Source organism: Protopterus annectens, chromosome 6.part0 (genome assembly GCF_019279795.1).
Source record: "Protopterus annectens isolate FY-2018-M chromosome 6.part0, PAN1.0, whole genome shotgun sequence".
Classification (NCBI taxonomy): Eukaryota; Metazoa; Chordata; order Ceratodontiformes; family Protopteridae; genus Protopterus; species Protopterus annectens.
The window spans coordinates 278,718,090-278,733,091 of NC_056737.1; the positions used below are offsets into that span (position 1 = coordinate 278,718,090).

The 15,002-nt window shown below is 37.7% G+C and overlaps 1 protein-coding gene across 1 annotated transcript in view; it reads left to right on the top strand.

Moving 5' to 3' along the window:
* The window catches only part of CEP128 (centrosomal protein 128), a 2,208,485-nt gene that overhangs the window by 799,185 nt on the left and 1,394,298 nt on the right, over positions 1-15,002 (top strand). The window contains exon 15 of the mRNA XM_044074035.1: positions 1,419-2,069. Coding sequence (XP_043929970.1) covers positions 1,419-2,069 — 651 coding nt within the window. The remainder of the gene's footprint in view (positions 1-1,418; positions 2,070-15,002) is intronic.

Sequence of the window (15,002 nt, forward strand, 5' to 3'; positions counted from 1 at the left end):
AGGTTTAAGAAAAAAAAAATAAGACTGAGCTGGCAGCAGATGGTCAAACTGTTGTACATACCAGTTTGTAGTACATCTTCATGTTGTCTAGGAGTAAGGAGACTTCTTCATGCAATGCAGCTCTGATCATTATTGAACTTTGAAGTCCCGCACTTTCTGTGCTCTGAATTTTGTTTTTTGGCTTGACATTTTCGGCATGTGTTACTCTTGTTTATTCATTTGCCATGTTGTCTTCTACCATTGAAGTCCAGGTATTTTGGTGCATTCAACACTGCTGCTGCTGTATATTTAAAGAGGTAAATCTGCAGTTCCATACTTATGTGGATATCCAAAGAAGTATTTGTGACTTTTGTTGTCAGTGGTGCTTAACTGGCTAGAACTTCTTCCATTTCCGAATGTCTGTATAATTATTCCAAATGAATTGTAAATCTCATTTTTCTGTAGATTTTTCTTTGTTGCACTAGTGTTAGGATATGAGGATTGATGCCAGGCCATACAATGATATGACTGACCTAACAAAGATAGTAGATAATGCAAACTGTGTTCATAGTGGTCAGTCGTATGCAGTCTTTGTTAGAAGTGTGTAAGTAAATGTTTAATTCAAAATTCGGTGGGTTTATTAGAATTTCATCAACAGTTTGCATTTAACAATGTTTATGTCACTTAGAGTATTCTATAAAATTTCATTTTCAATTCACTGGTTATTCAGCAAGTTTTTTTTTTTTTTTTTACTGTGACCCTTTGTGAGCTTTCTCTTTGCATTCTGATACTTGCTATGATTATCTACTTTCAATTTTTTATATGAAATTTAATGTATTACCTGCTTGGCACCTTTTCAGTATAGATAGTAGTTGAGTAAAATTCCTCCTAAGGTAATTTCATACAGTTATGTCTACAATTAATGTAGAAGTTGATATACAACTTAAGTGTATAAAATATATAATATAACTAGCAAGTGTGCTGGCAAAACTGAAAGCAAGTTAGCTTAAACAGCATTATAGACCATTCATTTTGTGGCTAGTGGCACTCTAATGATGTAATTTTATCAGTCCTGTGTATAGTTTTATCTCCCAGTGCTTTGCTGCTTTTTAATATCAGCAGGTGTTATGTCATATAACTGTGAAGTATAGAATTCTTTTGTCGTACTGTACATACATAAAAATGTGACATTTTCATCATGTTGTAGAAAACAACAGTACAGTCCAGTAACATCATCATTGCACCTTTTCTGGCTTTCAATTGAATTATTGCATGCCCTGGTTTAAAAGCAGATTTAAATGGTTTACTAAAGTCATTCCCTACATTACTCCTAGCAGACAACTGTAGTAATTGTTGACATAATATTATATGATGTACATAAGCTGTTTGACAAAGTGGCTGCTTTTTCTTATGGTTGCTTGCTTTCTTCTTAAATTCAGATGGTGAAGGAAAAAGATGATATGAACAATAAACTTCTGTCTACTCTTCATCAAATGGAGATCCTCCGGAAAGAACTAAGTGATATAATTTCCAAGCGGGCACAGCAAGAGGAAATTATTCATCAGAAGGACATGGAACTGAATGAAACAAAAGGTCAGCAACTTGGCCTAGAACGTGAAGTGAGAGATGTGCGTGAAGCTGCAAAGAGACTTGAGACAGAGATGCAGAAGGATAATTTGTTGCATACACAACTACAAGATGAGAACCATCGTCTTGAAGAGGAAATTTTAGTCATCAGCCAGAGGTATGAAAAGGCCAAGTCAGCTTTGCATGAAATGCAAGGGGTTATTAAAAATCTAAGTGCCATTCGAGCAGATCTCACCAATAAGCTAGCTGAAGAAGAGCGGTCCAAAAAGGAGTTGCAATATAATTTTGCTGATCTTCTGAGCAAACATGAATCCACCCAGGGAGAAATTACATCAGTTAACAGACAATTGAAAATAGAAAGAGAAGCACATCAGAGGGAAGTTGCAGATCTCAAGTTAGAGATTCAGAACTTGAAGACTAAACAGGAAAGAAGCATTCAAGAGATGCTCAGAAACTTCAAGAAAGAAAAAGAAGAGCTTGAGAACAGTAACAGGACCATAAAGGTACAATCATACTGTTGAAAAAGGCATGCGTTATGAATGTGGAGGTGGTAATCATGCTTTGTGTACATTCCTTAAGGTAGTCATATATTTGCAGTCAGGTTTCTCTGATTTATTGGCCTTGAAATCATAGCATTACAAGGCAAAACATATTGGGTGATTTATTACTTCATACAATGTATTGAAATTATTGAATTCTGCCCCTTGTTCAGGCATTCACTAAGACTCACAAGTTACACCGCCATTACAAGGTGATGATTTATATGAAGATATGTTGCCTGAAACTTTGGTCTCTTGTGGGACCTCCCTTACTAAGTAAGGCTGTAACAGAGAATCATACAAAGAGGAATTCCCTTAAGAATATACTCTTGATAGTCCTGAATAAAACTGGGTACTCTGCTCAGACTAATGTTACCATTATCACAGATAATATGGGGTATATGTAAATTACCCTTTAAGGATATCGGGTGTTTCAGCTAAATGACAATTCTGAATGTCAGTGACTTTTTTCTTTTACTTTTAAGTCTTTTTATGGACAATTTCAGGCCAATAAAGCCAAACCCCTCTAGCTATGAACATGCATGTTTCTGCCTTCTTCCTTAAAGGGTAATTTGCATATATCCCATGTTGCCTCTGATTCAAGAGGTTTAAGGTATCACACAGTGGAAATTCTGACTTTGCTAGATTTTTCTTTTTGTGTTTTTAACCAATTGGTTTTCCTTTGTGACCTTTTTAAACATAGTTTTAGTTTATTACCACAGATAATATCAAGCCTAATGGCTAATATCTGCTAGTGAGTGCTTATTTACAAGGCTACCAATGTGATTCCATCTAATTCAGTACTGACTGTGTATAGTCATCTTGTGGGTTCTCAACCTGCAAGATGAAATGCACTGGTCAGGTACAGCGTCTGGCTGATAGGCATGAATAGGTTTACCTTAGGAGACCAGGGTCCTCTCAGTGCAAAACAGCTTTAAGCACATAGACTTATTGTCTCATTGGTAGGGAGGTAACTGACCTAGTACAAGAGGTGGAACAGTACCAGCTAGAGGTTTACACAAGCTACTGTGTGATTTTTGGGTAGCTAAAGAGACATTTTGAGGAAGTACTTAACCTGTGAACATGTCTTTCTTTCCAGAAGCAGTACCTGAAATCTTTTTTTTTTTGTCTGTTGTAGCTGGAGACACTGAGGTGTACAGAAGCATCTATAATAGTAAGACTGCTACTATAGGTGAGATTTTACATAAGAATTTGAAGGCATTATGCAGGTTTGGGTAGTGTAGCTAAAGCAATTCTACATTGTTGCAGTGAAGACAGGAATAGTAACTCTGAACTGAAAAGCTTTGTTGTATCCTCATTTTTATGAAAGGGGGCAGAGAATGTGTTGTTGGTAGGGAATTGCAGACCATAAGCTCATTGTAAACGTATGTTGCAAATTGTTGGATGAGGGCTTTGGCCAATTCAGGAGCAACTAGCCATGGAGCAGAGGGGTGACACTTTTTAGCCTTGCTCAGCTGTGCTGAGGTTTCCTGGAAGTTTGCTACTCCAGCCTAAATTTGTCTTGTGGAGTTAGAAAAGACATATGATTGCATGCACTGACAGATATTGCAGGAGAATGGGATACCACAGTCATACTAATCATTCCTCTGTATAAAGGCAGGGAAAGCATTCTTTATTGGCATTAAGTCAAATGTTTTCATGGTGAGTGTTGGGTTTCACCAAGATTTTGCATTGCTACTCCTTTTTGTGATTTTTCTAGAACAGGATGTCAAGATACATCTTTGATTTGGAGGCTGTCAAATTTGGGGCATATGAAGAGGGCATCTGCATTGTTTGCAGTTTCCTTTGGCTTTACCTCACTATGACTTTCAATAAGCACTTGAATTGATATTCACAGTTTTTGGACGAGGAATTATCCATGGTCACATCTGTTTGATTTGCTGATAGCTCAAGTGGATGTTAAAGATCCAAAAGCACTTATCAAAAAGAGTAAAGGATCTTTATTTATGTATCATGTTTTCCATGCACTTTGTATGCATACTTTAAGTATGTTTATCCCATCATATATCATTCACTAAATAATTACAGTTATTTCATAGTTTACACATGTAACATTTTTCAAGAGATTTCTTTATCCTTCCAACATTTATACCACAACCATTTCTGTATTTTCTGTAATACAGTTTCACAGTCCCGCATTTTATTTTGTAAAAGATACTTCATGTTTACTCATGCTACGTAATCTTTCTTGCTTCTGTTTGGCTTGTGCCTTCACAAGTAATTAATTTGAAGAGCCTGCCAAAAAATTTGAAGCCTTCCAAATTTTAGATCTTTTTGTCTTTACATTATAGCTTGTTTCCTTCCTTCAAATCTTCCCTTGGTTTAACATAATAATCCTGTTCTATAGTACTTTGTACAATACTTTCCTTTTAACATTTCCTATTCTGAATTTGGTTTTGACATTCCTATTTTATCTGTTGTATCTACATTTTGAGGTATTTCTTTTGCTTCATGTTTTTCATTTCCCATGCTGAATACTTCTCACCCTTCATAATTTTTCTGCACCACTCTTCCCATAATACTTTTTGATCCTGATGCCATCTCTTTCAAAATCCAAAATAAATGTAAAGATGACGAGCATATAACCAGATTTTTTAAAAATTATAACCCTCCTTTATTCATGGCACAATGCGATGCCATTCTTTTCATCATCTTCAATCTGGAGTGCCACATAATCAAGAATCACATCTCTAATAATTCTTTTTTTTTTTTTCTGTCCACCAGAAATGCATACACACTCGTTCATACCCCAGCTTCTCGATAACATAAGAATGTTTCAAGTACACTTTTTTTCTTATATGACAGCAGAAAAGCTTTAGTACATTATCGTGCTACTTTTTTAATTGCTTTTTTATGTCTTACTTGGTAAGTGTTATTCCTAGGTTCGCTGAGTTCATGCATGGACAAACACAGCATATCTCTTTTCATTGTATTCCCAAATTATTTGCTTTTTTTTCACTCAGCCTCAGACCTAATTTTTTGAACCCATTCTATGTCTTCACTGTTAACTTTTTCATCCGTTCTTGTCACAACTGTTAAATTATGTGCATAAGGTATGCATAGAGGTAAAACTATCCCTTTCATTATTTCCCATTGAGCTTCTTTTAAACTTTTCTGACAGTTTCCTTTCACTACTTTCATCACCGTAGTAAATATAACCAAACTCAGTGAACACCCACATCTAACCCCTTTCTGTACCTGACATTATCACCTACCCATCCATTCACCATGACTTTATTCCATATTTTACACACAATGTAAAACTTTTAGTATTTTACTGCTTTTACTGTAACTTCTTTATACTATTAAACGCTTTTATGACTTCACACTCGAGCAACTTGAGTTAATTTTTCTCTTTTTTATGTTATCACCTCTTTAAATAAGTATTTTGCTTACTTCCTTTTCTACTATACTGTATATGCCTTTATATATAACTTTATTCAACATTTTTTGTAGAATTGTCATACAAATCTTATAAACTGCTTTATTTGGTCTCCATTTCTTAATATTTGCCTTTTCATCCTTCTTGGATATTAATTTTATGATGCCCTCACACAAGTCTTTATCCTTAAAGCCTTCTTTAATCCATTCATCCATTAGTTTTAACAACTGTTCCATCTTTACATATTGCATCTCTTTATTAAAAAAAACTTGTCTTATTTCATCTGGCCCTTGCACTTTTTCTGTATTGTTTTTCTTTATTACTTCGTCCAGTTCTTTTTCAGCAGTGTTTCTTTGTTAAACTTTCTACCATCTGTCAGATTGTTTCCTTCTTTCTTACAAATGTTTTAACATACTGTGTTACTATTTTCATAACTTCTTGTTTGTATATCGCTTTACCTTTTTATTCTGTAAGCCATTCATTTTACCTTCATCATATTTTGTACATTTAAAAAAAATGGTGTTCCTCCTTTCTTCCTTTCAACAAATATTTCCGCTTGAATATAGTCTTCATTATTTGCATATTACTTTTGTAAATTCTGTTTCTTTCTTTTCACATTTTATCCTCTTCTAACATTTCTCATTTTCTTGGACTAATTGCTATATTCATGATTTTGTTTCCTTTATTTCTCTTTCTCCATGTTTTTATTTCCTTTATTTCTGTTTATCCATTTTATATAATACACTGTGTCATATTTTTCTGTATATTTACTCCACCACTGGAACCAGCATAACTTGGCTTATGTAGTCATTGTACTGTGCTTGCTGTAAAATCTTGGGTAGGCTTGTAAGGGCCCCAGGGCCATTAGCCTAGTAATCTCCTATGATCCAATAACATTTGCCAGTTCATTTCTTAACTCTTTTCCTGCTCATTTTGGTAAGTGTTGTGGGATCTTTACATTCATCTGAGCTACCAACAATTCAGACAGATAGGCCCTTAATTTAATGTCTCATCTGAAGCCTCCCATTTACCTTTTTAATGCTTTTCATTTTCTAATTTCCCTCCTGTTGTTACCCATATTACCAAATGATCTGCAAATTTTCTTCCCTCTTATATCTCTCATAAACTATCGGGCATCATTATATAGAAAGTTTCTCTCATAATTTTTCCTTAGGCAAATTATAACACCTCTCTCTATGGAAATTAAATTTTCAAACTTGATTACTTCCGTATATACTCTTAGATCTTGTATTATTTTGCCTTGTCCTTTTTAATAGGTTACAGTTAAAATCACCCATAACTATAATGCCTCATGTTAATTAATATAAAAAGGTTCACTTCTGCATTCTCCTTCTCTCCCCCACAGATGTATATTCATATACTGCTGTAACCCATAATGGTTTCTCACATATTATCATATTCCTTAACACCATCCTTACTGAAATTTTAACCATAACATCCATCTACTTAATATTTCCATATGCTATTTTTTCTCACAACTTAGAAGTTGTTCTTTTTGCTCTTTGTTCAAAAATTGTTTATATGTACATCCACACTATACCATTCACACAATAATAACCATCTCAGTTTGTTTTAAGTAGTAATTGTATGCATATTCACTACATTAAAATTAGTGCTTTACTTTTTTGCATCTTTTCCTAACCCTGTTTGTTCTTTTCTTTTTTTTCTTACTCTATACCCAGTCATCTCCCCCTTCTATCATACCTTCTTCTTTGTCATCATTACATTGTAATGCAGTATATGTATTCTTTGTTTGCAAATGAAAGTCCTTCCACTAACCATATCAGCATTTTCACTTCCTGTCACTTAATTTTACAGTAACATGTTCCTAGGGATTCAGCCCCAGTTGTCACATTAAGGGCTGTAGTAAAAAGTCACTGTTTCCATAATGTGGTGTTATTGTATTCAAAGACATGTTAGCTGCAATGAGGAAAGACCTCATTATCAGCTAGTTTGCATGTCTGTGAATTGCTGTTAATTACCACAAGTGTATATCAGTATTTTCCTGATGTAGTTAACAGTGATGGTGGATGCGTCATCTCAGCACAGGCACCCACTTCATGATCAAACAGAAACATCCACACATAAATAACAATGCATGTCATTTACCTATTGTGAAAACAAAAGTAGAGTAGATATATTTGTTAATTGTATGACTTATGCTGAGTCTCCTGCTGCTGTGACGTTTACGTTGTGCATAGTTAAATAGAAATTTTTTCACCTCTGAACAGATCTTGCCTTATGTGTTCAATATATAGTATGGTAGGTGGTAGTAATTCACATGTTTTTGGTGCTGGCACTGAGAGAGTGATCAGTTGATAGGAGTGGGCCAAAGGAGGAAAGGATTTCAGGTTGTCGGTAGTGAATGTCTTTGAAAGCTTTCTGCAAAGAAGGGGAAATAGTCTGAGTTGATTAGTTTTATGGATCAGATATTCTAGTAAGAGGGTGTTATCTGTGCTTGACTAGGTGTCATTTAGCTTTTGTTAGAAAGGTGTAGTGATGTTGTTTTTGTGAGGAGAGGGTTATTAATTTACATATGTTTAAAATGCTTTCTAAGGAGGACAGGTAGTCCATATTCTAATTGTGAAAGTAGGACGTATCAGTGGTTTATTTACTGGTCCCTTCTCTCACAAGGGGCACCAGTCTCAAGGGTTTGGGTGAGCACAGCAGATCTCAGAGGTATACCTCAGACTTTAGTGTCTTCCCAAGTGTTGCGTGGATCTGGTAGCAGTTTCTTCTGTCCCTCTTTCTCTCCTCATATATACACTTATGTGCGCAGTCCACAGCTGTGCAGTCGAAGATTGCAACCCTTACATTCACTAACTGACCTTAATAAAGAATTTTATTTAAAATTCCAAGAAAACAAGTTTAATTTAATATAGTCCACAAGAAAACATTAACAAAAGATAAGAAAACACAGTATTCAAACGATAAGCTAAGGAATCAGAAATAGTCACAGAGCACTTTTACTGGCAGCCTCCTGTAACTGTAAAAATTAAATCTGAATGATCTTGGTTCATCTTTTTCAACTTACTCACCCTCTTTCCCCTGATCTTGGGTAATTTTGCCATGGAAGATGTTCAGGTACTCTCTGTTTATTTATGTAGTTGATTTCTGTTATGCATATCACTTTTGTGTGGCATATTTGAGATCCGGAGAGGAAGTGAGAGCACAGGGTATTATGGATAAAGGAGAGAAGTTAAAGCTTGGAAAAGTTTTAGATGCCAAGATGACTGAAAATCTTCAGTTTGAGTCATACTGGTAGAAGAAGTTGGACTGTAACCATTCAGATTATTAAAATGTATTTGTCATATTTGTAGGCATGTTTTTTTACAATTAATTTAATGTCCTGATGTATTCCTCATGATAAAGTTGCAATTGATTTTGCAAAGAATTAGGATTATAATATACTTAATTATTTTCACAATTTACTTAGTTTTTCTCCATAACTAAACCCAGAAGATGATGTCATGGTAGACACCGAACAAAGATTTACATAAAACTTCTAAGTGTTATGGAAAATCAAAATGAACTCACCTCTGTAGTGGAGTTGATTCTTACTTACATTGGTAGTTACACTACTAAATCATCATATGTTGATTTTCAGTGTGACGTGTTCCATCTGCAAAAACTAATTGACAACTTGTCTTTCTAGGGAGTAAGACGCTACTGATCCATTTAACATGGAAATACAGTAGTCTATACATTAATATAAATAGTATGAGATAATGGGTTCAGTCTTTTATGATGTCCTGGCAGGGATTTTCTGAGAAAAATATTCAAGGGGCTGTCCTTCAATCAAAATGAAATCCAAAAACACAACACAGTTTTTGCTTCAAAAACTGCTTAATTTAGTATTGTGTATGGCAAGGCGGTTATACCCCACTGCAGAGGTTTACTACTTACATTTGGTCATGAGCAATTCACTTTAAGGTATGTGCATAACTTTCATTTTATGTGTTAGTAGTTGAAAAGAAAACTTTCATGACACAATTTGTGTCTTCAGTAGGTCTAAAAGAAGAACCATTGTTTCATATGTCTTGTTTTTGTTTTGCTCATGTCATCAATTTTTCTAACTCTTGTTGCCACCCTAATTTAAAAAGTCACACTTCATGTTAGCTGAAGCTTGAGGTCTTGCTTATGAGCCAGCATTTTGCTGTGTGATTGAGCCTGCTAATGCCTAGCAAAGGAATCACCACCACAATTCATTTATGTATGATTACCTGTCATAAAGCAGTTGGTCAGGGCAGAAAGGGTAAAAGTAAATAATCCTGATCTTGATGTCCAAAGGCTATAGGCTACCAACTCAGCTAAGCCTGCCATGGTGACCTCTGTCCCCTTCTGCTGTGTTTACATAACCTTTAGTCTGATAAGAAGGGTCTATATTACATGATCGAAGTTTCAAAACATTGAATCTGATATGGTCGACACCATATAATCGAAGTTTTGAAACATCGAAAATGTAGTAAAACACAACAACCTACAAAAACAAACCATTTAAATGCTCTAAGCAGGGGGGGGGGGAGGCAAGCCCACTGCACCCCCCACACCCCCTGCTACTTAAATATACCAACTCTGAGATCGCACTACAGTGCCGAAAAGGGAAATCTTCCCTTTATGCACTGTATGGAGATCTCCGTTTGAAAGATTCAAAGTTTCAAGAATTCATATGGTGTCGACCATATCAGATTCGAAGTTTTGAAACTTTGATCTTCTGATATAGACCCGATAAGAAGAGGTTTTCCCTTTGTAAGTAACAGGACTTGTGCAGGACTCGTGTTTCATTAGGTCCACCCAGCAGGTAAAACTTTTCTAGGTTATCAGAAATCCTCCCTTTTCTGTCATGCTGTGTGGTTGCTTACCTCTCTACTACTTTGCTGCAGTTCATGTAAGTTTTGGAAAGAAGTGGGACCCAGTCTGCTTCATCTCTTTTCTTGACGATTTCTCATCATAGAGTGTGTAAGTAGTATAGTGTTTTTTTTTTCTGATATTCCTCTTCTTGTTTTAGTCTCTTCTTTGTCACGAGTTTCACTTGCTAGCTATTTTATTGTTCAGAAGGTGTTTTCTCTATTTGTGGGATTTTGGGAGCTAATCCATTCCTACCAAATGTCCTGATCCCTTTTCTATAAGTTGTTTGTCTTTCGGCTTTTCCCGGTTAGGGGTCGCCACAGCGGAACTCCGGTCCGCTAATGATTGGCAGTAGATTTTCACGAACGCCGAGGTGCCAGCTCGACGTTCAACCTTCAACGAAGGCACTCCCATTTACGCATGACTTTCGAACGCCTACCCAACTGTGGGGAGGACATGCAGACTCCACACAGAAGGCACTCCCCGCACTCTAGCCGAGAAACGAATGGGAGAACCTCTTGCTGTGAGGCAACAACGCTACCACTGCACCACCGCGGTGTGCATGCTATAAAGCTATTCCATATGCTGTCATGAATATTTAGTGTTCAGGTGAAGGTCATGACACCTTCAGGTGTGCCGTCTGTCATAATTTCAGGCAGGTAACTCATCAGAGATGCAGGAAAATATTGAAAGCGTACTTCAGTAGAACAAACCTTGCCTAGCAGATCTTCTAGTAAAGAGAGCCATCTGGTTCCTCACATAAAGCACTCACTTCAACAACTAAAAATAAGTCTATACAGGAAGTCTTCTCTTCTTCCTTAAGTAAATCAAAGAAATCTGTTTTTGTCCAGCTTTCCACTTCATTTACTACACCGTCCAGCTTGACTGGTGTTCTTCTACCCTCTAAGTAATTGTTAGACCCCATTGTTAGTTCTTTTGAGTTTAATTTATTAACACTTATGTGATGTGGAAGGTCACACCTCTAGCAGACTTAATACATCCTTGTATTCCAGAACTTTTTCTGAAAAATCAACTTAAAAGCATAAGATAAACAAATATTTTGTGAACAGTAAATGCTACTAAAACTATACAAATAACAATGCTATCATTAAGAAGTATTCTTTGCAGTGATAATAGTCACTGCATTTCTGGTATTTCCATAAATACATAAACCTAGAATTATATTTTTTGCTAAACTTTCACAAACAGTTGTCTTGGAAACAGTACAACCTTAGACGTATATTGATGGAACACTTTTATTAACCAGACATAAGCTTGGACATGACAACAAGATATTCCACTCAGAGTGCATGCTTATTGAGATATTTACAGAAATATGAAAACATATGCTTAACTGAATAATCAGCCATGCAAATAATGCTAAATATCTTTCAAGATGTGGAGCTTGCAGTGCAATTGTCAATGACAGTTTCTTCAATTATATCTAATGCTTCACATGATGCCATGCAATAGTTTATAAGTCAAAGTCAATAAGACAAAGCCTGAGCACTGGCTTCATCCCAGCTGAATGGAGGACAGCCACTGTCATCTCTCAACACAAAGGTGGAACGTCCACTGACCCAGGCAATTATAGGCCCATTAGCTTAACTAGCTTGATCCGCAAGGCCATGGAACACATTATCATGGACCTTATAAACAAGGACATTGGAAACCTCCAACCACTTGACCCCACACAGTTTGGTTTTTTCAAAGGGAGATCATGCCTATTAAACTTAGTCGACTTCTTTGAAACAGTCACCAAAGCCATGGACAAGGGGAAGATGGTGCACACCACCTACCTTGACCTAGCCAAAGCCTTTGACACTATTCCCTACTCGGGCATAATAGATGAACTCTCCCAGCTAGGCGTCAATCCGCATGTTACCAGATGGGTAGCTAAATGGCTCACTGATAGAACCCACTCAGTCCATGTAGGGGAAGCCACCTCTAGCAACAGACCCGTAACGAGCAGTGTACCCTAAGGATCGGTTTTGGGGCCTCTGCTGTTTGGGATATACTTTTCTGAGGTGCAAGCCAAAACCAATGGTCTGTGGCTGACCAGGTTTGCAGAAGACTGCAAGCTGGAAGCTGTCTTAAATTCCCCTAGTGATGTGAACATCCTCTAAGAGGACCTTACCCAAACTATTGACTGGTGCCTGAAGCATGGCCTAAAACTAAATGCCAAGAAATGCATCATTATCCCCTTTGGGAAAATGCCATCCCCACTAATTATCACATTAATAACAACGTACTAAGCATGCAGTCAGTCGTGAGGGACTTGGACACCCAGGTTGATAGCAACCTGACTTTTGACCACCTCATTGCCTCCGCTGTACAGAAGGCTTTCTACATTGCCCACCTCATAAATAAGGGTATTTAATCCAGGAACAAGGAGGTCATAACATCCCTGTACTCCACCCTTATCAGACCCATTATCAAGTACAGTGCCCCCTTCGCTATGTACCTTGCCAAGCACATGCAACAGTTGGAGAGACCACAGAGGTTCCTGACCCGGAAAATCCAGGGTCTCAAACACCTGCCTTATGCAGATAGGCTAAAAGCCCTGTCCCTCTACTCAGTCTCATACAGACTGCTCAGAGGTGACCTGGGTCTGGCATACAAGGCCATTTCAGACCCAGCCTTGATGGAGTTGCTGCATATCCATAAGACAAACTCCACTTGCAAACTCCACTCGCACAACCCCCACGCAAGGCCATAACCTGGTCTGTGACATTACTAGAACTTGTTGGCGCGATAGATTTGTGTCCTAAAGACTCCCCCCTTCTATGGAATAGATTCCCTCTCCATGTCAAGCAGAGTACCTCTCTAGCCCTTTTTAAGAGGAACCTGGGCGACTGGATGGGAAACAGAAAATATACCCTTGGGATCCCACCTGTGTCCCTGCTGGACAGGGGAAACAGGTGCTGACTTTGAGGGAACATGGGCGAAATTCTTGGCTAGGCTTATAAGGGCCTCCAGGCCAATAGCTTAGTATTATCCTATGAATCTGGTTAAAATATTAAGTAGCTATAGAAATATTGCCTTTTTCATGATTACTAACAAACAACTAGCAACATCTTCAGTATAGTGTTATATAAACGACATTGGCTATGATTTTTCATCTTACCCACCATGGCATTTCACACTATACCCTTTAGTAGCACACGTGTCTCTCAGTTATAAAAATGTGAACATAAAAATGAGTAATAAGTGGCAGCTATTAATTTTTCTGTCTCCAGACATCCTAGATTAATAATCTTAGGCTCATTAATAAATAATGCCTATTGTTAGCTGGTAAGTCACTTAAAGAAGCCAGATCTAAAAAAGATCTGGATGCCATAAGGTGCTATGGGTTTTGACTGGAAAGATACAAAATAAGGTGTAATTGCTGAATATCTGTCTTCTCAGTGTTGTATAACCCCCCCCCCCCCCATTATAGGATGTTGACGCCAAGCCAGCCAGTACAATGTCAGCCCATTCAGCTGTCCTTCCTATCCTAGACTACAGTAAGTTGGCATGAGTTTATTCTCCCACCCATTCTTTTCTGTGGCATCAACAGTCTGCTTTTCCCATGTGCTGGTATTTCTGGTAACTTTACCTTTATTAATGGGCATACAGCTTTTCTGGCTGGCACCAGTCATCAGGTTGCTGATACCGGTGACCCTGATGTTGGCTCCTGCAAAAACGCAGCCTACTCTTACACCCTTGCACCTACCAATGGTACCACTGGGTGCCAGCTGCCTCAAATACCAATTATGTGGACTTCAGCTCTGTCTCTGCCAGCCTCTCCAATGTTACATTTTCTGACATAGTGTTTTCAACACTGGGTTTATAGACCACCATTTAGGTGCTGTCCAGAATGCCATCTCTTCTGGCATCAATTCTGTCAACATCGGAAGACATGCTTCTTCCTTCTGCACCAGTGTAGGGGTATTTAGGCCTGCTAGATAATAGAAGCTTCTATGGCCTTCTGCAGTCATTCCCCTGGACATCATCCACAAAAAGGGTGATATTTTCCTCTGAATTAAAGCACTGAAGTAAAATGTTCAGAAAAGTTTAGCTAAAGAAAACCTATAGAGTCCTGTGCAGAGTTTTTCTTGGAAGATATTGGTGTGGAAGAAGTGGCAAATTCACCACTTGTTCCCACCCGGAAGACTCTGGGTTTACTGAATAGTTGCAGCTAATGTGGCACTCAGTGGGGCTGGCCAGCTGAACCTCTCTTCTCTCTCCACAGTGTAGACTATAGAAGGCCTTCAGGTTCACTTTAAAGTCTTCCTGAGTGGTTCCTACACTGGTGGATATTCTCAAAGATGCCACCAGTATAGAGTGGGAGAACTTGGTTACAGTCCTCCTGTTCCTGAAAAGGCCAGCTGTGTGTTCTGACCTTCATTGAGTGTTGCATTTGGGTGGAGACTCCAAAGCCAGCTCTGCAGCAGCTATGAAGATTTCTGTAACCGCTCAGAAACCTGCTCCCTGTCTCTGAGACAAAGGTGGTGGTGGTGGTGGTGGGGGGTTCATTGAGATGAACAGGTTCAGGAAGAGTGTTGTCACATCCGCAATGGTGTCTTCGCATGTACTGAATTATTTAATGTACATTGTGTATTTTCAGAGAGACATAGCTGTTT